Here is a 26,685-nt window from a genome sequence, read left to right as displayed (position 1 = left end):
GCACGGCAGATCCCAACTTGGAGAACGACCCAAACGACGGATGTCTCCCAGAACAACAAAAAAAAGGCGAACAACCAGCAGAAGAAGATGTATGATTGTTCAGAGCAAATTCGGCAAGTGGCAGAAACTCAGACCACCCCTCTTGATTGTCTGCCACAAAACAACGCAAGAACTGCTCAACATCCTGGTTTTTCCTTTCTGTCTGGCCATTAGATTCAGGATGATATCCGGACGAAAACGACAAATGAATTCCCAACCTGTCACAAAAGGCACGCCAAAAACGAGCCACGAACTGAGGACCCCTATCAGAAACAATGTCAGTAGGAACGCCATGAAGTCTGACAATTTCCTTGACAAAGGCCTTAGCGAGAGTTTTAGCGCAGGGCAGTTTGACGAAGGGAACCAAGTGACACATCTTGCTAAAGCGGTCCACGACCACCCAGATGACAGTAAAACCCTCAGAGGGGGGAAGGTCAGTTATAAAGTCCATAGCCAAATGTGTCCAAGGAGCACTGGGGACCTCCAAAGGACAAAGCAACCCCGCAGCAGGAGTATGTGAGGACTTAGATCTAGCACATATAGTACATTGGCGCACCCACTTAATGACTTCCTTCTGCCATCCAGGCCACCAAAAACTGCGACCCACCAGTCTCTTGGTCTCAGAGATTCCGGGATGACCTGCCAACCGAGATTCGTGACACTCAACAAACAAATCTCTCCTAAAGGTCTCAGGCACAAACAACCTCCCATGAGGAGTGTTAGATGGGGCATTCTCCTGAGCTTTAAGAATCTCATCTTCCAAAACGGAGTCTAAAGCAGCTATCACAACACCTTCTTGTAAAATGTTTTCCTCTTTCTCAGCACCGACTATGGGAGAAAAACTGCGAGACAAGGCATCCGCCTTAACATTCTTAGTACCAGGGATGTAAGTAACGGAGAAATTAAACCGCGAGAAAAACAGTGCCCACCTAGCCTGACGGGCATTCAGGCGCTTGGCAGCATCAAGATATATCAGATTTTTATGATCCGTAAGAACCTGAACGGGAAATTCCGCACCTTCCAAGAAGTGGCGCCAGTGTTCAAATGCGAGTTTAATAGCCAATAATTCCCGATTACCAATATCGTAATTCAATTCAGTCTCCGAAAATTTTTTTGAAAAAAAGGCACAGGGATGTAATCCATCCCCGTTATCCTGAGACAATACTGCGCCAACCCCCACAGAGGAAGCATCAACCTCAACCAAAAACGGCCTAGTAACATCAGTCTGCATAAGGATGGGAGCAGAGGTGAACCTCTCTTTGAGATACACAAAAGCTTCAATGGCCTCAGAAGACCACTGAACCGCATCAGCACCTTTCCTGGTGAGATCAGTCAGAGGTTTGACAATACTAGAAAAAATTTTTATGAACTTTCTATAGTAATTGGCGAAACCCAAAAACCTCTGTATCGATTTCAAACCAATAGGCCTAGGCCATTCCTGCACAGCCTGAACCTTAACCGGATCCATCTCAAAACCTTTGCTGGAGATAATGTAGCCCAAAAAACTAATTCTCTGTACAGCGAACTCACATTTCTCCAGCTTAGCAAAAAGCGAATTGTCCATTAATAACTGTAATACCTCACGCACGCTCCGCCAATGAGACTCCAGATCTGGCGAATAAATCAAAATGTCATCCAAATACACAACCACATTTTTACCGATCAAAGGTCTAAGGATGTCATTAATCAGATTCTGAAAAAATGCAGGAGCATTAGTGAGACCAAAAGGCATAACCAGATTCTCAAAATGACCCACAGGAGTGTTAAAAGCAGTCTTCCATTCATCACCCTCCTTCATGCGCAACAGATTGTATGCCCCCTTAAGGTCAATTTTAGAGAACCACTTGGCCCCCAATAACTGGTTAAACAGATCAGGAATCAATGGCAGTGGGTAAGGATTGCGTACCGTAATTTTGTTAATCTCACGAAAATCCAGACAAGGACGTAAACCGCCGTCCTTTTTTTTTACAAAAAAAAATCCAACCGCCACAGGAGACTTAGAGGGCCTAATGTGACCGGCGGCCAAGCTTGTCTGTATGTATTCCTCCAAAGCCTTCCTCTCAGGAATAGTAAGGTTAAATAAACGACTCTTAGGAAGAGTCGCTCCAGGGACAAATTCAATAGAACAATCATAGTCTCTATGGGGAGGCAAAACCTGCGATTCCTTCTCAGAAAAAACTCTCCAAAAATCCTGAATAGGAACAGGCAATTCTCCCCTATCCAAAGCTGCAATACGCCCGTTACAACACTTGTCATAACATTTATGGCTCCAGGATTTAATTTCACTGGTAGACCAATCCAGTACAGGATTGTGAAATTTTAACCAGGGCAAACCCAATATTACTGGAGAAGGCAAGTTATTCAACACTACCAAATCCAATTTCTCATGGTGAACACCATTAATAGTGAGAGGAAATTCACTGACCTTGAGAGTAATATTCTTCAAAGGGGAGCCATCCACAGAAACCACAGCAATGGGGGATGACAAAGGTTCAGGTTTTAAATTGAGTTTTTCCACGAATCCCCCATCAATTACATTCAGTGTAGACCCGCAATCAACAAACACCCGAAATTCCATTAATTTTTCCTGAGCAATCGTGGAAGCAGCTAAAAATATACCCTTGGAATTTAAACAGGCAATACGGGCGTGACTGACCATTTTTTTTTCTTTCTTCATACGAAGCTCACAGCCTTTAATCAAATGACCAGATTTTCCGCAGTAGAAACACAAGCCTTGCGAAAAACGACGGTCTTTTTCTTGAGAGCGAGGTGCCACCGATCCAATCTCCATCGGTTCACCACTGTTAGTACACACATTATCATAACCAGAAACTGACATAGCAGAGGATTTGCTCTCATTAACCCTAGCACGCAGTCTTCTATCCACCCGTATAGCTAATTGCATAGCCTGTTGCAAATCTTCAGGTGTAGGATAAGCAATTAGCAGGTCTTTAACCCTTTCACTGAGCCCAGCAAGAAATAGACTTTTCAGAGCAGAATCGTTCCACCCTGTTTGAGTGGACCAACGACGAAAATGTGTACAATATTTTTCCACATTACCCGATCCTTGTTTTAGACGTCTCAACTCAGTCTCAGCTGATGCGACACGGTCAGGATCATCATATAATAGTCCCAAAGCAGAAAAAAAACTATCCACTGATCTGAAGCATGAATCACTAGGTTGCAAAGAAAAGGCCCACTCCTGAGGCTCTTTGCGCAAAAGTGACATTATGAACCCTACGTGCTGGGATTCATCCCCAGAGGACTTAGGTCTCAAACGAAAATACAATAAGCAAGCATTTTTAAATGAAAAAAATTCTCGGTGTTCACCAAAAAACAAATCCGGCAAACATACCTTAGGCTCCAAGAAATGTGCTCCAGGACAGTTACTGACGGAGCTCGGCCACCTCCAGAGAGAGTCCCTGCAGGCGATGAGCCAAATCCTGAACCGACACCATGATGGAACAGAAAAATCTTTCCTTTGAGAATTTGCTGGCTGGACTTACTGTTATGTTCTGCTACCAAAGCTAAGGAAAGAGAGGAGATCTGTCCCTACTATGAGACTCAGCTGAATCCCTACGATGTAACAGGGAACCTGATCCTGCGATCAGACCTGCTAAAGTCCTAATCTAGTCTGTACGAAGACCTATAGATGTGGGGAGGGAATCCCTACAAGTACTAAGGACTGGGAGGAATATGGGACACCTCCTAACAGAAATAGTAGCAGACAGACGAACAAACAAAATAGATAGAACATAGAGGTCCGAAGACCAAGCAAACTAACAGAGTTAGATACAGAGCACAGGCTAGCTAGAAAGTAGATATACAATGAAGTCCAACAAAGCCAGAAGGGCGGAGCAGGACTAAATAGGCCAACAAGGTCATGTGACCAGCAAAGGAAAAAAAACCTAACAGCAAGGTTCTAACAATTTCATTGCAAAAATAGCCTAAATAATTTATAAAGTATAGGAGGTTGTCTGTGAATTAGCCCAAAAACGGGATAAAAAAAATTATCTACTTCAAAGTTAAAGAATCTTGTCATAATAATCTATGGATATTTCTTCAGCCTCAAAAAAATCATGGATGCCTCCAATATTTTTTGCAGTCAGGGCAAAAAAGTGCTCTATTTTTATGGACTGTACAGGAATTTCTGGACGGTTGGCAACCCTGACTCCAACATTGCACAATATATTTTCTACTGCCCTGCATCTATATAACTCGACCTAGATTACATGAAAAAGTTTAAAAAATCATCATCTGATTTCCATTGATACTTTTACATGAGGTTTTGTATCAGGTATGTTCATTTATAAATAACAGGAATATAGTTTATTCTTAAATAGGCATTTGACGCGCCCCCAGGGCCGTGGGGTACTCGGCAGCCGGGCCTTATGGCTGCTTGCAGGGGATATCACGGCGGCTGGCCCGGTCCGTGACCCAGGGCGGTCACTAAAAAGGGGAATATGAATATATGGGGGAATTTGGGAAAGTTTGGGACGCCACCTGTGGTGTCTGGTGAGGATCACCAGTGCTGCAACAGTCCTCTGAGGCAGATGTTAGGGCAGCAAGTGATGGGACGGCTCCCCACAGGCGGAGCAGGCCTCAGGGCAGTGTAGAATAGATGGAGGTGGTGCGCTGGGCTTTGTAGTGCAGAGAGGGAAAAGGTACCGGCAAAATGAAGGAGCGGAGGCAGTTCAGTGCAGTCACCCGAGTTTACTCACAGTTCTGTTCAAGTTCCTCAGGTGCACATTACTGGTGCAATCCTCCCGCGTCGCTCTGCGTTCACCGGGCAGGGGTTCAGTCCTTCCTCAGGCAGCTCGGGTGTACCTAGCAGAACCCCACTTTCATATGTACCTTCCTAGACCGACTTCACGCTGGGTCTTTACTCCCTCCTGCCCTGCGCTTCTCACTGTGAATCCTGTTCGGGTGCTGCGAGGTCCCCCCTGTCCGTCGGAGCTACTCAGACCTGCTCGACCTTACTTTTGAATTGGAGTGAGAGTTTGGCTCCTGCTATAGAAGTCAGAAGCCTCCGGTTTTTCCAGCCGAGGCTTGAAGCTGCACGACTGGGCCAGGGGCCGGTCCCCTTCTTGCGGCCAAGATCCTCCTGATACCTGGCAGGTTCGGGGTGTTCGGGTGGCGCCTGCACTCGCCGTACCCCCTAGGATCCCTTCTTCAGAACGGAGCTTCCTCCCTGCTCCCCTCCTGGGCCTCTGAGGCCAGGCCCTGCTTGGGGAGCAGAGCTCTGACAGAGACTCTGCTCCCTGACTGTCTCACTCTCTCCTCTCACTGACTGGACTGCACTATTCTAAGATTGCTTCTTTTTATATCTTTTCTGTATGAGTGCTCCCCTAAACTATTTCCTCCATCCACACCCACTACTGGTTCCCCCTACCTTTGGGTTACCCCCACTCCAGCCAGGGACAGGGCTCAGCAGCTGCGCGCTGCATGTCGCCCCTCCAGCCGGCCTGGAGCAGTGTAGTGTTGGATGCAGGTGTTTGGGGTTCCGTGCAGCACTCCCTCCTTACCTGAGTGAAGGGAGGCACCACACCTCTAAGTGAGGTGCAGTACCTCTGTGGCGACTGAACCCTCAGGGGCGCCACACATTCAGTCCAGAAAATTGTGAAAATAAATGAATAAAAAAATGTTATATCAGGGTTTTTGGTCAGCATTTCTAGTCCAAGTTGTTACAACTCATTAATTGAAATATTTACCTGGACAGAGTAATCTGGAAGCTCTGGTAACCCGCTATAAAGGAAGCCAATCTAGTCAAGCTCTGCTTTCCTGATCCACCAACACCAACCAGCAATGCATTTCCTTGTGGAGTCCGAATAATGCGAGATATTTTTATAAGGTGGATCATTGCATCCTGGATAATCAAAAATAATCTTTAGTCATTATTGGGTTTATCATAAAACTCTATGAAATAGATCTATCATATTAGTTCCCAGCGTGTTGGGTATGTCTACTAATAAAGTGCTGAAAAACAATTTTAACTTATAATTTCATTAAAGAAATGCATAATATTTGCCTGATATCTTGGTCATTTCTGTCATCGCAAAAACAAGAGTCAGTGTCATTGGAATCCCACTTTGATAAAAAAAAAATGTCTTTAATAAGGGCTAGAGATGGTTAAAGCCAATATTTTCTTGTCTCGGCACTAACATTTATTACTCCACTGCACCATTGTTTCTCTTTATAATTTTTTACTTTTTGTATCATCATTAGAGCTATATATATTTTAATTTTGATTCCAATTTAAAATCATATAATATATAATAGTCAGACCACATGAGGGCAACGACAGTGCAACTACCTGCCAGATATAATTCTGCTATAGTATAGGGTTAGTTAGGTCTGTACCGCCTTCATTTTCTAATTTGCAGGTCTCAGCATATATTTATGTAATTGTTAAAACAATAAGATTGTTTAATATCATTTCAATTTTTTTTCTGTATATGTTTTAGGCTGTGTGCCCACTATGCATTTTCCAAGCGTTTATGCTGCGGAATTTCCGCAGCATAAACGCTTGGGAAACGCTTGCTAATCCGCCCCCCATGGTCCCCAATGACAAGCTGCAATGTCAATGCCCATGCTGCGGATTTTTCCGCAGCGTTTATGCTGCGCTCAAAAATCCGCAGCATGTCCATTAATTTGCAGACACGCAGCGTAATCGCCGCCATTGACTTGCATTGAAACGCATAATATACGTGTCAGTACATTTGCACACACGGATATTATGCGTTTCTATGGGCGGATGGTACCCAAGTCTGGAGGAGAGGAGACTCTCATCCAGACCTGGGTACCATAGAAACTGTAAAAAAAATAATTTAAAATAAAAAATAAAGTTTATACTCACCTTCTGATGTCCTCCCGTTGTTTTGTCTGCTCCGTCCGGTCTCTTGCAATGCTCGCGCTGTTGTGAAGGACCTGCCATGACATAACTGAGTCATGTGACCCATCACATGGCTCAATGACGTCACCGCAGGTCCTTCACAACACCGCGAGCCGCCCAACACACCGGACGCAGCAGAGATAACACCGGGAAGACAACGGAAGGTGAGTATAAACTTTATTTTTTACCATTCTTATTCTTTTTTTTTTAACTAACTTGGTCACACTACTATAAATCCATGCCGGTTGCATGGATTTATATAGTGTGACCAAGTTGTCAAGCACTTTTCCAAGTGATGCTAAAATCGCTTGGAAAGTGCTTGTCAACCCGCATGCGGAAATGCATGCAAAAACGCTTGACAAACGCTTCCACCTGGCAGGAAAAACGCATGTAAAAACCGAGTGCATTTTTCCTGCCAGGGAGAAGCGTAAAAAATATGCAGCATTTCTGCATCGTGGGCACATAGCCTTATACATAAAAAAAAGTTTTTACTGTTTCTCATTCGATGGTACAAATCTTTTCACATCTTAAGACATAATGTAACATAGTAACGTAGGTTGAATAAAGACCTAGGTCCATCAAGTTCAACCTTTCTCTCCCAATTGTTCTCCCCATACCAACACTACATTAACTTACTGGAACTAGGCCTCACAAATGAATTACCATTTTTATTTTTATCATTACTGCGCTATTACAGTTACAAATAAACCAGTTTATAATTTTTTAATTAGTTTTATTTTTGTATTACTGTTATGGTATTACTAAAATCCTTATACCTAAATCTGTTGATCCAGTAGAAGGCAAAAACCCCAGGACACATTCAGCCAATTTGTAATGACAAAGTACAATACAATTACTTGATTTACATTACACATTATAATAGATCACACACAATGCAATATCATAAAACAGAAGGAGCAAATAAATTGTATGGAGCAGAATGAAACATACTCCTATAATGCTGTGACAATATCTGGCACCATGGGGCTCCTTAATTAATAGCCCAGTTATCCCATTATCACAGAATGTATGGAACGCAGTTCACTTTCGGGATGTGGGAAAGCAGTGATTTCCCAATTTTGATACAAGATACAATGACATTCATACTTCTTCTCTTTACCAGAACTAAAAGGAAATAGCAGAGTTTTAGGGAACTGGATACATACACTTGACTTTGCGGTGTATGTTGTGCTCGGTGTCATGCATTATTTAAGAGCCGCTGCAAGCGTTTCTGTAAAGCATAGGAGAGTCAATCTCAGCTAGATAAAGCATATAGATTTACAAAGGTGGAAAATGCTTTGGGCTATGGAAGGAAATTTATTTTGTATATTACTATTTAATATTTGTATTCTATATGTTTAAGTTCTAGATAGAAAACTACAGAATCTAAAGTACAGAAGTCAAATGAGGTGACTGACGATGATGTGAGTGCAATGCTGTATTCAGTCGGCTGCTTGTCTGAGGTATACTTATTTTTTCTCTGATTATGTAACCGACAGCTGATTTGATTCCCTTGCGTGCCCACAACAGAATAGTTTTGTGCTGATCTAGAATGAGGCAGCGATATCTCCAAGTTTTAACCCTTCTAATATCCTACCAAAATAAAAGGACATTTGAAAAATGATGCTGGTGTAAAGTAAACAATAGGTAAATGGTATTTATAAACTTTTTTTGTGTAGTGCGACTATCTGATCTAAGGTTATAAACATTTAGAGTTTGAAAACTGCAAATTTTTCAAAATTTTTGTCAAATTTTAGATATTTTCACAAATATAGGTCATCAATATCCGATTAGAGGGGCTCCATATCTGGCACCCTCACAGATCACCTGTTATAGGCTCAGACAGCGGCTGGATGTAAACATTGAATGATGTGTTGTGCAGCTCGATTCAATGTGTATTGGTTGCTGCTGGGTACTGCACATCTGCCGCATTATCTTGTGGTGGCGATGTAAACATTGAATAGAGCCGTCCGACACTCAGCACTCTTACCAAACTGTGAGTAGGTCTAGAGACAGCCGGATGCAACAATGTGCAGAGCTCGACTACACAGCACTGTTCAGCGTGTAGCAGCCACTCCAGAGAACTGCAGATCAGCTCCTCTTTTAACTGGAGTTAATAACATACTGGAAGTTTATAGGTTCATGCAATACAATTGTATATGGAGCTGACCTGACATTCCAACTGATCGTTGTACTGAGCTTGGTGATGTATTCATGTACTGATGGTTATGTATTTCGGTACTTTTGGTGGTTCTGGTAATGTATTTCTGTACTGTTGGTAGTTTTTGTGATGTGTTTCTGTACTGATGGTGGGTTGTGATGCTGTATTGTTATATTGATGATGGTTCTGGTGATATATTCCTGTGCCGATGGTGATTGAGATGCTATGTACCTATACTGATGATGGTTCTAGTGATGTATTGCTTTACTGATGGCGGTTCTGGTGCTGTATTTCTGTACTGTTGGTGGTTCTGGTAATGTATTCCTGAACTGATGGTCGATGTGATGCTGCATTTCTGTTCTGTCAGTGGTACTGGTGATGTATTTCAGTACTGTTCATGGTTCTGATGCTGTATCGCTGTATGATTATTGGTTCAGATCCTGTCCATATGTAGCAATCCATAACTTGTCAGATAACGGGATACATGGCTGTGTTAATATATTATGCCATCTGACAAGATGAGGATTGCTACATCTGTATTCTATTGTCTGCCCTTATTCACACATTGAGGTCAACTTTGACACATGGTAAGGTTTTTAATATTAGACAGTGTAGGACCGACCCGAACGGGTTCACCTTGTCGATGGTGGGATGGCTTATATACTATTTTTGATCAAATACAGTGTTACTAAGAAGAACCCTATTTCATTAATAGTATGTACCTACGCCCTGGGCCTATAGGGCCAGCTACGTACTATTACGCGCGATCTTTAATGCGGTCCCAAGACCGAAGTCGCGGTGACCGCATTAAATTTACAGCGCCATCTTACCTCAGCGTAGATGGCGCCATCATTCAGTGGGGTTTTGCTGCCCCCCCACTACCATGAATTCTGAACAGCCAATCACAGCATTTCTCACTGCTTCTGGCAATCAGATTGCCGGAAACAGTGATGTGCAGTCTAGGTCGCACCGCTCATTGCTCGACCGCGCGGTGACAGGGCAGTCACGGGGCGATGACCAGCTTGTGACCTGCCTGTCACCGCCACATGACCCCCTGCAGTGTATGTCCAGGCCCCAGCCACATCTGATTGGAGCGATCGATGATGACATTGATTGCTCCAATCAGAGTACCTGAACACAGGTGACAGGGCGGTGACCGGCTAGTGACCTGCCTGTCACCTCCCTGTGACCCCCTGTGGTGCATCCCCAGGCCCCAGCCATCTCTGATTGGTGCGATCAATGATGACATTGATTGCTCCAATCAGAGTACCTGACCGGGAGGTGACCGGCCTGTGACCTGGCTGTCACCACCCTATCACCCCCCTGTGACCGCCCTGCAGATCCTCACACTTGGTGAGGATTTCTACAGAGCGGTCACGTCTGAGCTGCACTATGCTGGGCCTTGTAGTGCCACAGAATTTTCTGTGACACTACAAGACCTTTCTCCTACCTGCTCCGGTGTTCGATCTTCTGGATCTGCTGCTCCGGTATCCTGCTTCAGTCCTGGTGCGGTGTCCTGGATATCCGACTCCCGTCTGCTTGGGTCTTCGGTCTCCTGCTGCTGGGCTTCTGCTGCTGATCCTGCAGCTGATCCTGCTACTGACCCTGCTACTGACCCTGCTACTGACCCTGCTACTGACCCTGCTACTCACCCTGCTACTCACCCTGCTCCTGCTCCTGAGCCTGCTCCTGATCCTGCTGAAAAAATAACAGAGAAGACTTTGGTAAGTCCATCTCTGTTCTCCCCTCATCCACCCAAACCCCCCTCCACCCTCTCAATTTACCCTCACCCCTCTCTTTTTACCGCCCTCGCCACCCCCTTTTTCTGCCACCGAGCGCGTTTTTTTCGTGCGTCCTGCAGCAGCCAAGCGCTGACCCGTGACTACGTCACTGATCAACGTCCGTGCTCGCTGTTTTCCAGTACTTTTTTTGTCACTGTCCATTCCCCCCCACACACTTTGCACCACCTCCGTGCGTACATCCAGCAGCCGCTGAAAGTTGATTGGTGACGCAAATCATCGATCAGCACTCGCGCTTGCTACTTTACACTTTTTTTTTTCCCACTAACCTTTTTTTTTGTAGAGGGCAGTCGCGCTGTCCAATTGTGTGCCGTGTTGGGCCTTGCAGTGCCACAGAAGCCTGTGATACCACAATCGCCGCACCTGCGATAGAAGACATCTGATAGAAGACAACTATAAGTAGGATTTTTTGATCCGTCCTCATCCACCCCAATCCCCCTGTTTCCCCTCTGCCTTTCTGCCACCAAGTGCTGATCATTTCTTGATCAGTACTTGATCGCTCGACTTTTGTCTGTTTTTTTTTTTCGTGCTTTCTGTAGTGGCTGAGCGCTGATTAGTGACCACAGATCACTGATCCACACTCGTGCTCACAGTTTTACTCTCCCCCCTCATTTGCACCACATCCGCGCGCACACCCAGCAGCTGCCGAGAGTTGATTGGTGACATAGTTCACCGATCCGCACTCGTGCTCGCTGTTTTCACCACCTACGGTTGTTCCTTTTTTTTCCAGAAAAAAAAAAAAAGTTCACACCAAGCACACTGACACACACGCACCACATACACAACAACAAAATGTCCCGCTCATCCCAAACTCACTATTCAGCATAAGAGGCATACGCTTTCCTTGCCTCCGACACTGACAGCGAGGGTGAGGATCCCACAGTTCTTTACTTTTCTGATTCCTCATCTTCCTCCTCTTCTTCTTCCTCCTCCTCTTCCTCCTCGGGTGCTGCTGGACTGCCACGCAGTTGCCCCAGGAGAGAAGATGAACCAGCGTCCCCCACTACTGATCCCATATGGACCTCGTCCCCGAAAATTATGAGCCACTGATTCTTGATTTCATGGCGGAATCAGGAATCAAGTTTGACACCACCGGCCTCACAGAAATAGACTTTTTCAAATTCTTTTTCTCTGAGGATTTTGTAAACCTCATGATGGGCCAAACTAATTTGCACGCTCATCAATTATTGGAACAAAACCCCTCTTCATCATTTTCTAACTGGTCTCCTGTAGGTACAGAAGAAATTATGAAGATTTGGGGCCTGGTCCTTCATATGGGGATCCTGAAGAAGCCAGAACTTTGGCAATACTGGAGTGTTGACGTTTTGAATAACACTCCAGTCTTTCGAATGGTCATGACCCGGAAACTTTTTGAGGCCATCCACAAGTTCTTGATTTACAACGATAATGCAAGGTGTCCTGCACGCGATGACCCGAACTTTGATCGTCTTTTCAAAGTTCGGCGGGTCATCGAGCACTTCAATAATAAGTTTGTTGAAGTATATGTGCCCCAAAGGGACATCTGTGTGATTGAGTCCTTAATCCATTTTAAGGGGCGGCTTAGATTCCGGCAGTAACTGGCCAGTAAAAGGTCCAGGTATGGAATCAAGCTATATAAACTTTGTGAGAGTACCTCAGGATACACTCACAAGTTTAGAGTTTACGAAGGGAAGGACTCCCGGATTGAACCCCCTGAATGCCCCCCTGTCCTGGGAGTGAGTGGGAAAATTGTGTCTGATTTGGCGCACCCACTGCTGGATAAAGGTTATCACCTGTACGCGGATAATTTTTATACAAGTATCCCGCTCTTCAAGTCCCTCTCTGCACGAAGTACCGCAGCCTGCGGTACTGTCCGCAAAGATCAGAGAGGCCTCCCAAAGACGCTAATTGGGCAGCTGATCAGAAGGGGTGAGAGCAGAGCCCAATGTAGCGACCACCTATTGGTGGTCAAGTACAAGGACAAGAGGGATGTCCTTCTCTTGACCACCATACATGCACTGTATGAGGTTCCACTACACAGGTCGTCAAACCAGACTGTATAGTGGGGTACAACAAGTACATGGGGGGAGTTGATCTCTCTGATCAAGTACACCAGCCATACAGTGCTTTGAGAAAGGCCAATGTATGGTATAAGAAGCTGGCCATGCACATCGTACAGATGGCAATGCACAACGCTTTCCTTCTGTCACAATGTGCAGGCCAGACTTCTACGTTGTATGTTCACTTCCAAGAGGTAGTTATCAAGGCCCCAGTACTCCCGGAACTGAAGGACCTCGAATTGTACCAGGCCAGCATTTCCCAGGAGAGGTCCCTCAAACAGGAAAAAAAGGTGAGTCACAAAAGAGGTGCCGAGTGTGTTATAAAAGGGGAATACGCAAGGACACCATTTATCAATGTGACACCTGCCTCGACAAACTTGGCCTGTGCATGAAAGAATGCTTCAAAAGGTACCATACTTCTATGCACTAGTAAATTAATTTCTGACGTATGACAACCTGACGAACGCTACACAACTGACGTAGTGTTCGTCAGGTTGTCATACGTCAGTTGTGTAGTGTTCGTCAGGTTGTCCTACACAACTGACGTATAACACTACATTATAAAATTCACAAATCGGGTATCAGTTCCAAAAAGGGGGCACAAATTGGGCATTTCCACTGTTTAGGCACATCAGGGACTCTGAGAACGTGACATGACGCCCGCAGACCATTCCATCAAAGTCTGCATTCCAAAGCATCACTCCTTCCCTTCCGAGCCTTGACATGCACCGAAACAGTAGTTTTCTCCAACACATGGGGTATCAGTTGTCAGGAATTGGACAAAAGATTTTGAGGTCCACTTTCTCCAGTTACCCTTTGCGCAAATATTTTTTTTTTACATTTTTGTGGAAAAAATGTGTTTTTTTTATTTTCACAAGTCAACGTAATAATTTTCTATGAAGCACCTGGGGGTTCAAAGTGCTCACAACACATGTAGATAAATTCAATGGGGGGTCTCGTTTCCAAAATGGGGTCACTTGTGGGGGGTTTCCACTGTTGTTCCAATGTTATTTATTAACTATTTTGCGTGACATATCTCTCTGATTTAAGAGCATGAAAATTCAAAGTTTGAAAATTGTGAAATTTTCAAAATTTTCGACAAATTTCCATTTTTTTCACAAATAAACACAAGTGATATCGAAATTTTTTTACCACTATCATAAAGTACAATATGTCACGAAAAAACAATCTCAGAATCAGGGGGATCCGTTGAAGCGTGCCAGAGTTCTTACCTCATAAAGTGACAGTGGTCAGAATTGTAAAAATTTGCCTGGTCATTTATGGGCAAACCACCCTGGGGGTTAAAGGGGTTGACCAATAGCAAAAAATTTGTAAAGACACCTAAATAAGTCGTTTAGTGCTAGATATGCAAAACAATAGTAATAAAGAAAAACCGTGTTCAATGATAATATGTAACTAACAATAAAGATTAGTCATAAAGAAAGTACATACAGCAGATTAATACCATGTGTAGAAGGACAATATATGTCACATAAGGTGAGTGTGTATAAAAACCCTGACACACATAATGTACAATATGCAAAAAAATTATATATATCACAATAGGTGAATATATGGTAAAAATAAGCTGACCCCATATGCATAATAACCAAACAAATAATATCATAATAGTACATATGAGAAAACAAATATAAACTATGGGTCAAAAAATGTACACACTGCCAGCACAACCATTTAAATGGAATGCATGAGTCTGTTCATGTATGAAACAAGACCTGGTAAGGTAACCTGGATCATGACTAATGCATCGATAGAGGAAGAAAAGTGATACCCCAGGAGTATCACCACTAGAAATGTGGCTTCATCAGGGGCGAGGATGCAGATGATTTGTCGGATCACACTCAGATCTAAAATTCGGTTGTCTGCACGAGCCCTAACAGCGTGTGATATACTCACTGTCAGGATTCTGCTCTGCTTGCCAGTTCCAGCGGTCATCACGTGACCACTCATATACAATTTTCATACTTACAGTCACGTGCTGACGAGCTTCTCTTCCTGCTTCTCTCAGTGAAGCAGAGGCTGAAGTATATCACTGAAAATTGAGAAAATTAGGAAGAAAAGCTAGTCGGCACTTGACTAGCTATTACCACAAACTTATTTTTAGTTTTCCTTGACAACTTTGTTTATCCAGATGTTTTAAGACAGATTCATGCAATGCGACTTTTAATAAATGTTGCATTTTTATAATGTATCTCATTCAACCTCCTTCCCCTCTACCCAACCCTACTCCCTCTCTGGAGTAAGGTTTCCGGAGGAGTTTTCAATTTTGTGCATTTTAAAGGATTTGTGATTTTCATTGCTAAAAAGTCGCAAATACTATTTAAGAAAAAAAAAAGAGCATTTCATACAAAAAACTTCATTGAATACCAGAAGACTAAAAAATAAAAGTGACTAGAATAAGTTATAAAAGATGGATCGGCCCCTTGCGTAAAGCTGTATAAAGTTTAACAAATCAGTGGTATTCTATGCCTGTGTATATTATATATCCATGGAGGATCATTGCGGCACTAGGATGTGTCACCTGTAAAGCCGCACGACCAATCAGATTGGCTATGTGGCATAACAGGTGACATAGTTGTTTCCCTGTAAGAATAAATGATTGTGCAGGAAAACAGTGAAAAGAGCACAGCGACACAGGACACTTGAACATGGCCGCAGAGTGTTAGCGCAGCCTAGGGCACTAGAATTTGCTTCAAATATTGTATATTTGATTATTCTTTCATGTCCACAATCAGACATTGCATTAAGGTGGTACATATTGAAAAGTTGCGGCGTTTCGGGTATTATATCTTTAGTCAGAAAAAACTGGTCAGAAAAGGATGCAGCCGATAAATGTAATAGAAATTTACGGCTGGGAAAGTGTTCCCCAAGACGTGCCCATGTGGTTGTGGGATTCAAAATCAGGAGCAGTAGTGGTGCTGATCCCTTTTCTGACTGGTTTAAGCCTGATGAACGGTATATTACCAAAAACGTTGCTACTCTTCAATATATGTCACCTTTATGCAGTGTGGATTGTGGACATATAGGTAACAACAGATAGTGTTTGAAGCATTATTTTATGCCTTATGTGATGTGATTCATCAAAGTGTATATGGTATTGATGACCAGAGGAGCCACATGGTCTACTCCAGGGGAATGTCCACCAACTTCCAACCTTGCAATTTGAGGAGGGTTGTGTAACCGGCACCATATCTCCTTGGCATCCTATGTCTGTGGGTCCATGAAGTTTGCCTGTTGCTTTCAGAGAACTAAATGTGAGTTTGAGGACATCTGTACAATACAGAGCAGTATTTGTGACTTTACATGAATTATGTACAAGTGCAGTCATCTATTTACCTTGAAAAACACCAAATCCATTCTAGCCCCTCTGACTGTTTCATTGTACTGCTGCATGAACAGATTGAGCCTGTCTGAGAGCTGTTCAAATGAAGGAATAGGCTCATAGATTTTAGGCGCTTCAAGATCTGCATCATCTGGCTCCTCTCCTGTTGCTTCAGGAGCGTCTCGTAAAAAGTCGACAAAGTAAGACTCTTTCGCCATGATTTGCATTAACTCTTGCCCATGATCCTCCATTGCAACCTGTAACAAGATGAATAGTTTTTATGTTATATATAACATTTCTTAGAACACGAGAACAGGCTATAGAATTAAATACTTAATTTCATGATATACAGTATATAGATCCTAAAGAGTGTGTGATATGTATCCTATATACGGTAATGATAAAGTAATAGATGCTAGGTTTAGGTGAACCTTCTGCCTGGAACCACTGTTAGAAATGTGGCAAATGGGAATAAAATTATGTATTAATAAAGCCTTTGCTTTTGTACAAATGGCATAAGAAAACCTAAAAAATAAGGACTTTCAGTACATTCTATCACTGACGATGACTCACAAAACTGAGATTTGCAGTTTCCAAGGTAGTCAAAGTCAAACACCTAAAAAACATTCAGAATGAACAGTTATTTATATACCTATCATTATAAGTTGTATTGTAATACAAGACTTGGGACACAAATAAGATCAAGTCATTTGTCCTTTATTTCCTATGAATATGCCTGATTTGTGATTTTCAGAGTGTTGATTCAGAGATCTTATTGAGGATAATGTATTAAGGGCACTCTGGAATCTCAAGGCAGCAAATTCGGCCAAAATGATGCCCAACCAGCAGTTTAATTATAGAACATGGACATCACCCAATGATCTTGTGTCAGAAACCCACATACCAAGAAGGTTATACTGCGATGAACTAGGTAAATCAAACATAATTACCTTTTGCATCATGTTTTCAAACCAGTCCTTGTCTTTCTGGTCAATGAACCTGTCTGCTATGACACGTGTGCACTCATGCTGGAATAGCGCTACCAAGATGTCAGAATTGCGACAGATGTCAGATGTTACTGTTAATATCCCCTGCCAAATACGACTCAAATCTCGCAAGTTAAAGATGTAATGAAATTTTGCTGGTGTAGGCAGCATCTGCAGAACAAATCAAGAAGAGCTCTTATAAGAACAATTATCCATAATTAGCAATATGTACTGCTAGAAGTCATCAATCTATCTAGTTTGGAGAATACGGTTGTTTCTTCTGTAAGTGGTCGTAAAGTGTCCTCATGTTGTATAATAGTAATTGTAAATGACACACTCACTGATAAACTAGGAGCTACAGTAAAATATTTATACAAGCTTGCTGCATGTCCAACCATGTGGCTGACCATGGTGGTGGCTATCTGAAGAGAAGGTCTTCCATAACACTTCTGTTAAAGGGAACCGGTCTATGTTCATGCTGCCCAAACTGTAGGCAGAATGAATCAGATCTTGGCTACACGATTGCAGGCAGGTATGTTTTTCTCTGAAATGCTCTAACGTTTAAGAGAAAATACAGTATAAGGATCTATCTGAGATAGACGAGATAAATCTAATGAGGCTTCTCCCCATCCCCTTCCAGGTGATTGACAAGTCACTCCCTATGTATACACATGGAATAGACCTGTCATTCATTTTAAGTGGACTGGGATAAGGCTCATTGGATTCATCTCTGCTCTAACAACAAATGTAGACATTAAAATCTGTTATAGCACAGTAGTCAGATACGTTCAGTTAATCTAATATTCCTGTAGGAAGTTGAAAATATCCTACAATATAAAGGCGATCCGAACAGTTACCTTGATTTTAGTAGCCTGCCATACTTTGCGAGTAGTAGGTACTAGAGCGGAGGCCAGCTTGCAAACTTCTAGAGGAAATCCTCTCTGCTCACAGAAGTAGCCTTCAGCCACTGTCCGGAATATCTTATCGATAGACGAGTTGGATGGGAGAGTGCAGTTGAACACTGTGAACTGACGTTTTAATCTTTGCGGAATATCATTTCGGCCACCTCCTGGGTGAATCATGGCTGCCACAAACTGGATGTCAACGATGCTGGTGAATTCACCAGGTTTTTCCAGATTGTAAAACCCTTTTTGCTCCATGAGTTGCCTTACGATTTCATTAGTTATCTATCAGCCCAGAAGAAACATAGAAAGATGACAATCAGTTAAGTACTGTGTGATCTCATGACAAGAGTAAATGTTTTATGGTACAAATACTTAGATTATAACTAGGAATTTCCAAGGAATGAATAGCAGGCCATTATTGCCCAGAATCTGACAACCAGGGGCATAACTAAAATAGGTGCAGGGGTTGCAATTGCCGCCAGGCTCTCGAGACTGAGGGAGCCCAAAAAGTTCCTTTGCCCCATACGAAAAAACTATTGCTTTTAAAGATGTGTTATAGTTGTGGGCAGTGTTGGAGATTTTTCATTGGGACCCACAAGCTTCAAGTTACACCGCTGCTGACAATTAGATATGTTTGGTCTCGTTTGTGTAAAAGATGTTTTATTATGGATGTTTTATATACGGTAACTGATATCTTTACTTTCTGTATTCTCTTCTCCTCATTATTCTTTTACACGAATATGACAAAGTAAAATCTTTTTTAAGCAATGTTACAATGATCTATAACAGACAGCTCACCAGGCTTAATTATATAAAAAAAACGCTAAGGTTTTTTTTTCTACTTCATTTCAATGCAATTATAGATAGGCTTCTGCAAGTACCGGTAATTATTACCAAGTCCACTTTCCAAGCAACAGGTCATATTATTCTTCATTGATGTACCTTAATTAGTTTTATGCATATTTACAGGCTATTTTATAATATCTAGAAGTAGCTAAATCAAACAACGACTAAGATGGTATCGGCAAGCAAATAAGTTATCATGGCATAATGGGCTGACATCTACTACCACGTATTACATGTAATGAAACTATTACCTGATCGCCCCATTCATTAATCACAGGCATATTGATATCATCAACAAATACAGTCATTTTCTTCCCAGCTGGAGGACCGTATGTAGTCCCCATTCTTTTATCTATGTAACTTTCAATGCTTCTTTGGAACATGTTTGGAAGAGTGGCAGAAGAGAAGTTTAGGGACTTGGTGACGTGATATTCTGGGTCATATTTGCTTGTGTAGCCCTGAAAGAAAACACAGACGAGGTATGAGAATGAAACACGTATTGATGAGTACTGCGAAGGCCATTCAGCACTGCCTATGTATACTGCTTGCATAGTATATAGTGTGCCTCAGTTCCTTATATGATCTGAAAATGCTAATATAAAGTCATTTCACTCCTGAAAGGCCTGCAGCTGAGACTGAATAATGTCACCCCCTTATTAAGCCTTGGGATGGCCTCCAGCAAAGAGAATGGTGGCAGCTGGCCTGTACAATACGACAGGTTTACTTTACTGGAGTCTATTTCTCCACACACACAGATTTGTGCCAGATGGCTTTAAGATATATTTTTGGATTAACACAAAGCCAAGAAAAGCTTCCAGAAGTGCTGTATGTGCCAAGATCAGACAACAGTAGTTTGCTGCGAGTGAAACTTTTGCTGCTAAAGGATCAGTAGCAGTTATTTGTGGTGAATGGTACAGCAAACTGATATGATCTTTGGAAAATGTTTAACCTATGATCGCATAAATTAAAATATCACCAGAAATATATTCATTTATGATGTAATAAATCACTAAGACATTGGAAGTGCTGTACTTTTTAGCTTTAGTTGCAGGGACATCTTTTTTCTGATGCAGAAAGTTCAAAATCAGCGCACAATAGTGATTTGATGGCGTCCAGTAAAACTTCCTTTTACAGCAGTTTCTTAAGATTTATGCCAAATTCCCAGCAACTTTCCCACAGCCTGACAGAACAAGCATGCAAATTCCCCTCTGCTGACATGTCATGCATCAGCAAAATGCAGTCCACTCTTCACAAAGGCCTGAATATTGCCTGTGGCCATCACAGCCTGGGTCTTCTGATGGACTGCAAGGAAATGACTGGATATTTGCCTGTGGCTTCTTCCAGCGATAATCAGAATCACTATCACTCATAATGAGAGCAACACTGATAATAGACTTATAATGGATTAAAGAGCAAGCAAACCTTTATTACCTTTATTTATATATGCAGGCCCTTTTAATTGCAGGCAGAACAAAAGAGGTCCGGGCTTGAGACAAGCACTGATTGCTTAAAACCCTCCACTGAGATGTGAGCAGTTCAAAAGAGCCCAGCTCCTGCCTGAGCTCAGGGACATAGTGGAGTATGGATGCAGTAATAAGCCTATGCTTGGTATTGTATCCGTACTCCACCCTGTCCGCATGCTCAGGCAGGAGCTGTGCCCTACTATTTCCTGAGTTATGCCCATCTCAGAGGGAAGAGGAGGTGAGCAATCGGTGAAGATCTAAGGACCCCACCAGTCTGCTTGCAATTATATATATCATATATACATACACACAGTCATGACCAAAAGTGATGGCACCATTGAAATTGTTCCAGAGAATGAAGTATTTCTCCAAGAAAATTATTGCAATTACACGTTTTGTTATACACATGTTTATTTCCTTTGTGTATATTGGAACAATACAAAAAAGCTGAGAAAAAATGCAAATTAGACATAATTTCACACAAAACCCCAAAAATGGGCTGGACAAAATTGTTTGCACCCTCAACTTAATATTTAGTTCCTTTGGAATAATGTGCCATCAATCACTTCCTATAACCATCAAGAAGCTTCTTACACCTCTCAACTGGAATTTTGGACCACTCTTCTTTTGCAAACTGTCCTTTTTAACCCTATGTTAAAGACACATTACAGGGAACCTGGCAGCTGGTACATACTCAATCCACGGGCAGCAGGTATCAGGCACTGTCTATATGATTTAAGCCAGATATGTGTGACTATGAAACGCTGAGGCACTATAGAGCAGAACATACAGTACAGACCAAAAGTTTGGACACACCTTCTCATTTAAAGATTTTTCTGTATTTTCATGACTTTGAATATTGTACATTCACACTGAAGGCATCAAAACTATAAATTAACACATGTGGAATTATATACTTAACAAAAAAGTGTGAAACAACTGAAAATATGTCTTATATTCTAGGTTCTTCAAAGTAGCCATCTTTTGCTTTGATGACTGCTTTGCACACTCTTGGCATTCTCTTGATGAGCTTCAAGAGGTAGTCACCGGAAATGGTTTTCACTTCATTTCTTGCCTTATAATTGGGGTTGGGACCATCAGTTGTGTTGTGCAGAAGTCAGGTGGATACACAGCTGATAGTCCTACTGAATAGACTGTTAGAATTTGTATTATGGCAAGAAAAAAGCAGCTAAGTAAAGAAAAACGAGTGGCCATCATTACTTTAAGAAATGAAGGTCAGTCAGTCCGAAAAATTGGGAAAACTTTGAAAGTGTCCCCAAGTGCAGTCGCAAAAACCATCAAGCGCTACAAAGAAACTGGCTCACATGAGGACCGCCCCAGGAAAGGAAGACCAAGAGTCACCTCTGCTTCTGAGGATAAGTTTATCCGAGTCACCAGCCTCAGAAATCGCAGGTTAACAGCAGCTCAGATTAGAGACCAGGTCAATGCCACACAGAGTTCTAGCAGCAGACACAACTCTACAACAACTGTTAAGAGGAGACTTTGTGCAGCTGGCCTTCATAGTAAAATAGCTGCTAGGAAACCACTGCTAAGGACAGGCAACAAGCAGAAGAGACTTGTTTGGGCTAAAGAACACAAGGAATGGACATTAGACCAGTGGAAATCTGTGCTTTGGTCTGATGAGTCCAAATTTGAGATCTTTGGTTCCAACCACCTTGTCTTTGTGCGATGCAGAAAAGGTGAACGGATGGACTCTACATGCCTGGTTCCAACTGTGAAGCATGGAGGAGGAGGTGTGATGGTGTGGGGGTGCTTTGCTGGTGACACTGTGGGGATTTATTCAAAATTGAAGGCATACTGAAACAGCATGGCTACCACAGCATCTTGCAGCGGCATGCTTTTCCATCTGGTTTGCGTTTAGTTGGACCATCATTTATTTTTCAACAGGACAATGACCCCAAACACACTTCCAGGCTGTGTAAGGGCTATTTGACCAAGAAGGAGAGTGATGGGGTGCTACGCCAGATGACCTGGCCTCCACAGTCACCAGACCTGAACCCAATCGAGATGGTTTGGGGTGAGCTGGACCGGAGAGTGAAGGCAAAAGGGCCAACAAGTGCTAAGCATCTCTGGGAACTCCTTCAAGATTGTTGGAAAACCATTCCCAGTGACTACCTCTTGAAGCTCATCAAGAGAATGCCAAGAGTGTGAAAAGCAGTCATCAAAGCAAAAGGTGGCTACTTTGAAGAACCTAGAATTTAAGACATATTTTCAGTTGTTTCACACTTTTTTGTTAAGTATATAATACCACATGTGTAAATTCATAGTTTTGATGCCTTCAGTGTGAATGTACACTTTTCAAAGTCAGAAAATACAGAAAAATCTTTAAATGAGAAGGTGTGTTCAAACTTTTGGTCTGTACTGTACATAAAAGGCAGCTGTGGATCAAGCCGCATGGGAAGACTAGTCCTAAAGGCATTTTCAGAGCTTCTTCTCCCCGCTCGCTCTCCTTGAGTGATGGATCTCTCCTTGTGTGCGTTTATAGGGAGATACCTGTAGGTCATTTCCAGCGGGCATGGAGAAGGTGATGGAAACCAGCCTTTTCGACTAGTCACTTGTGTGGCTTTTAAAGCATGTTTTTCTCTGAAACACCACAGTGTTTCAGAGTCATACATACCTGGCTGAGATTATACAGCCAGTGCCTGATACATGCTGCCTGTGGATCGGGGAGCATGAATACAGTGTCGGGATCCCTGTAACGCACTGTGCCTAAATATAGAGCATAAATACAGTCATATGTAATTCGTATATGTGCCATATTGTTATCTGAAAAGCTAAAAATACTATGTCAAGGTGACTGGTGTTTATACATTTAATTTCTTTAATGGATGGAAAAAAACAAAACACTCCATCATCAGTTTCCCTAAGCATAATGAGCATTTAGCAGCATGATCAAATACAAAAATAAACTCATTGAAGAAAATTTGGGGTGGGAGCACAGGTGCCAGTGGGGACAATATGAAACATGTATTTTTCTAGAATGTATAAGGTAGACTGTCAGAGAGTATCTGGCCCACACATAACATTAGATGAATATAATGCACATAAACCAAACATAGAAAATAAATGGAGGTGGAAAACAATAACACAACAATAGAAAGGAATCTACCTTGATCATGACTGTCTTTGCAGTGCCCTGTTCACCAATCAGTAAAACTGCTTTTCCTTGCTTCATGATGGTATGCATTAGAAAATCCGTCCGGACATTATCAACATTTGGAACAAGAATTGAGGCATATTCTGGTATTGTGTCTTTTGGATACACATACTCAGGAACCTAGGACATAAAGCAAAAAAAAACATTTCTTTGAATAAATAAGTGGTCACTCATTTTTTTAATAACTGAACATTTACGTCATTATTGGGCTTTTTGGACAATAGTCAAGTTAGGCCCATTACAGGCATTTTTTAGTTTACATGTATTACTAATGACTGTTCTGGCTCTTATGAAAGATGCAGTCATGAAACACTACATAACAGGTCTATCTCTGCAGAGTCCTTGCTAATGAGAGGAAAGAAGGAAAAGTATATCCTTGCCAACGCCAGCATCGTCTTGTAAAAAAAGCTTTTTGAGATCTACTTTACAAGCAAATAATTTTTTCTCCACAAGTGTGGAATCTCACTTTATAAATCATGCTGAAGTAATAAACATAACCTAAGCCGAATCTTAATTTATTCACCTATAATTTTACAGGAATAAATGCGGTGTTAATGGTGTTAACGTCATTGTGATTTATTTGTCGCAAGGGCTGCTGTACAATAAAGTAATGGGGATCATTTTCATTTGCTTCTATTTTCAGCTTTTCATTGGAGCTCATTTTTATACCATTGAGTTATACAAAAGTTTCCTTAAATTATACCTTACGTCAGTGGCGTAAATAGAGTCCCATGGGTCCCAATGCAAAATTTAGACCTAGGCCCCCACCTTCATGTTGGTCAGATGTAAGGTCCTTTGTAGCATTCTAGATCGTATAAAGACATACATGTAATAGTGTCCCCATCATGACACCTTCCTGTAATAATGTCCCCCATCCTGTGCCCCTTCCTGTAATAATGTCCCCCATCCTGGACCCCTTTCTGTATTAATGTCCCCCATCTGGCCCCTGTCAGTAATAATGTCTCCATTCCTGGCCTTTTTCTGCAATAATGTCCCCAGTCATGGCCCCCATCATATAATAATGTCTCCCCATCCTACGCCTCTTGCTGTTATAATATCCTTTGTCCTGGGCATCTTCCTGGTATAATGTTTCCCTTCCTGGTATAATGTCTTCCCTCATGGGAACCTTCCCGGTAATGTATCCCAAGTACAATATCCTGGTATAATACTGTATATCCAGAGCCCCTTCCAGTAATAATGCTTCCCATCATGGACCCCTTCCTGGTATAATGTCCCCTGTCCTGAGTCTCTTACTGTAATAATGTGACACATCCTGGTATAATGTCCCCCATCATGGGCCCCTTCCTAGTATAATGTCCTCATCCTATAATAATGTCCGCCATTCTGGGTCCCTTCCTGGTATAATAACCCCCCATCCTGGACCCCATTTTGGTACTATGTCCCTCATTCTGGGCCCTTCAGGTACAATGACCCACATCCTGGACCCAATTCTGGTATAATGACCCCCAGCATGGATCTCTTCCCGGTACAATGATCCCCATTCTGGACCCCATTTTAGTATAATGACTCCTGTCTTGGGCCCCTTCCTGGTACAATGACCAACAATCCTGGACCCCATTTTGGTATAATGACCCCCATCCTGGTACAATGGCCCCCTCCTGAACCCCATTCTTATATAATGACTCCCAGCCTGGACCCCATTTTGATATAATGACCCCACCCTGGTATTATGACCCCCATCCTGGACCCATTCTGGTAAAATGATCCCCATCCTGGGCCCCTTCCTTGTATAATGATCCCATCCTGGGCCCCTCCCTGGTATAATGACCCCATCCTGGACCCCTTCATTGTATAATGACTCCCATCCTGGGCCCCTTCATTGTATAATGACCCCTATCCTGGGCACCTTCCTGTTTTAATGACCCCCATTCTTGAACCCATTCTGGTATAATGACCCCCATCCTGGTATAAGGACCCCCATGCTGGACCCTATTCTGGTATAATAACCCCCATCCTGGACCCAATTCTGGTAAAATGACACCCATCTTGGGCCCCTTCTGGTATAATGTCCATTCTGTTTTCCAAAACATTAAGAAAAAATAAACTATTCTTCTTACCATCGTCCACTCCCATGACTTGAGACGCCCTCTTCTGCAGCTGGCAGCTGACTTCAGTGTACCAGCACAGCCACCGCATGGCAGTGACATCATGTAAAGCCCGTGACTGGCATGCCGACATCAGCTACCAGCCTCTGATTGTCCGGCAGAGTGTATTGCAGCGCAGAGAGCCAGAAGGTTCCTGTGCTGCAATACACTTCATCTGAATGTGCGTTCTCAGACACACCTCCAGCAGACCTAGGAAAGACGGGCATTACTCCAGTACAGGCCCAGTTGCACAATCTGTGACTGCAATTGTTCCGCCCCTTCCATATGTTGTAATTCCATACAACATACATTGACAGAGACCTGTCATCGCTGACAGAATTCAGCACTTATTGTTCTCTCCTTTTATATAGGAAACCATAAAGTAGATGTCAACAGAGCATTAGAGAGCACATCCAAATACACTGTGTGCAGAATTATTAGGCAAGTTGTATTTTAGAGGATTATTTTTATTATTGATCAACAACTATGTTCTCAATGAAGCGAAAAGACTCATAAATATCCAAGCTTAATATTTTTGGAAGGTGGAGTGTTTTTTTTTTATACTTGGCTATCTTAGGAGGATATCGGTTTATGCAGGTAACTATTACTGTGCAGAATTATTAGGCAACTTAATAAAAACCAAATATAATCCCATCTCACTTGTTTATTTTCACCAGGTAAACCAATATCAGTGCACAAATTAATCCGTCACTTGTGGGGGGTTTCCACTGTTTAGGCACATCAGGGGCTCTCCAAATGCAACATGGCGTCCGCTAATTATTCAAGCAAATTTTACAATCGAAAATTCAAATGGCGCTCCTTCCCTTCCGAGCCCTGCAGTGCACCCAAACAGTGTTTTTTCCCCACATATGGGGTATCTGCGTGCCCAGGGGAGATTGCACAACAAATTTTGGGGTCCATTTTCTCCT

At 42.5% G+C, this 26,685-nt stretch overlaps 1 protein-coding gene across 1 annotated transcript in view; it reads right to left on the bottom strand.

Annotated features, from left to right (window-relative positions):
* The window catches only part of LOC141265457 (dynein axonemal heavy chain 5-like), a 526,560-nt gene that overhangs the window by 180,912 nt on the left and 318,963 nt on the right, over positions 1-26,685 (bottom strand). The window contains exons 51-56 of the mRNA XM_073678599.1: positions 23,604-23,771; positions 19,262-19,468; positions 18,117-18,446; positions 17,224-17,430; positions 16,288-16,530; positions 5,751-5,905 (exon numbers count right to left, since the gene is read on the bottom strand). Of these exons, the coding sequence (XP_073534700.1) occupies positions 5,751-5,905; positions 16,288-16,530; positions 17,224-17,430; positions 18,117-18,446; positions 19,262-19,468; positions 23,604-23,771 (1,310 nt within the window). The remainder of the gene's footprint in view (positions 1-5,750; positions 5,906-16,287; positions 16,531-17,223; positions 17,431-18,116; positions 18,447-19,261; positions 19,469-23,603; positions 23,772-26,685) is intronic.

The sequence above is a fragment of the Phyllobates terribilis genome, unplaced genomic scaffold (genome assembly GCF_046119375.1).
Source record: "Phyllobates terribilis strain yellow unplaced genomic scaffold, ASM4611937v1 Scaffold_4__5_contigs__length_816908805, whole genome shotgun sequence".
NCBI lineage: Eukaryota > Metazoa > Chordata > Amphibia > Anura > Dendrobatidae > Phyllobates > Phyllobates terribilis.
The sequence above is the reverse complement of the archived record's forward strand: the minus strand, read 5'-3'. Positions and strand labels throughout refer to the sequence as shown.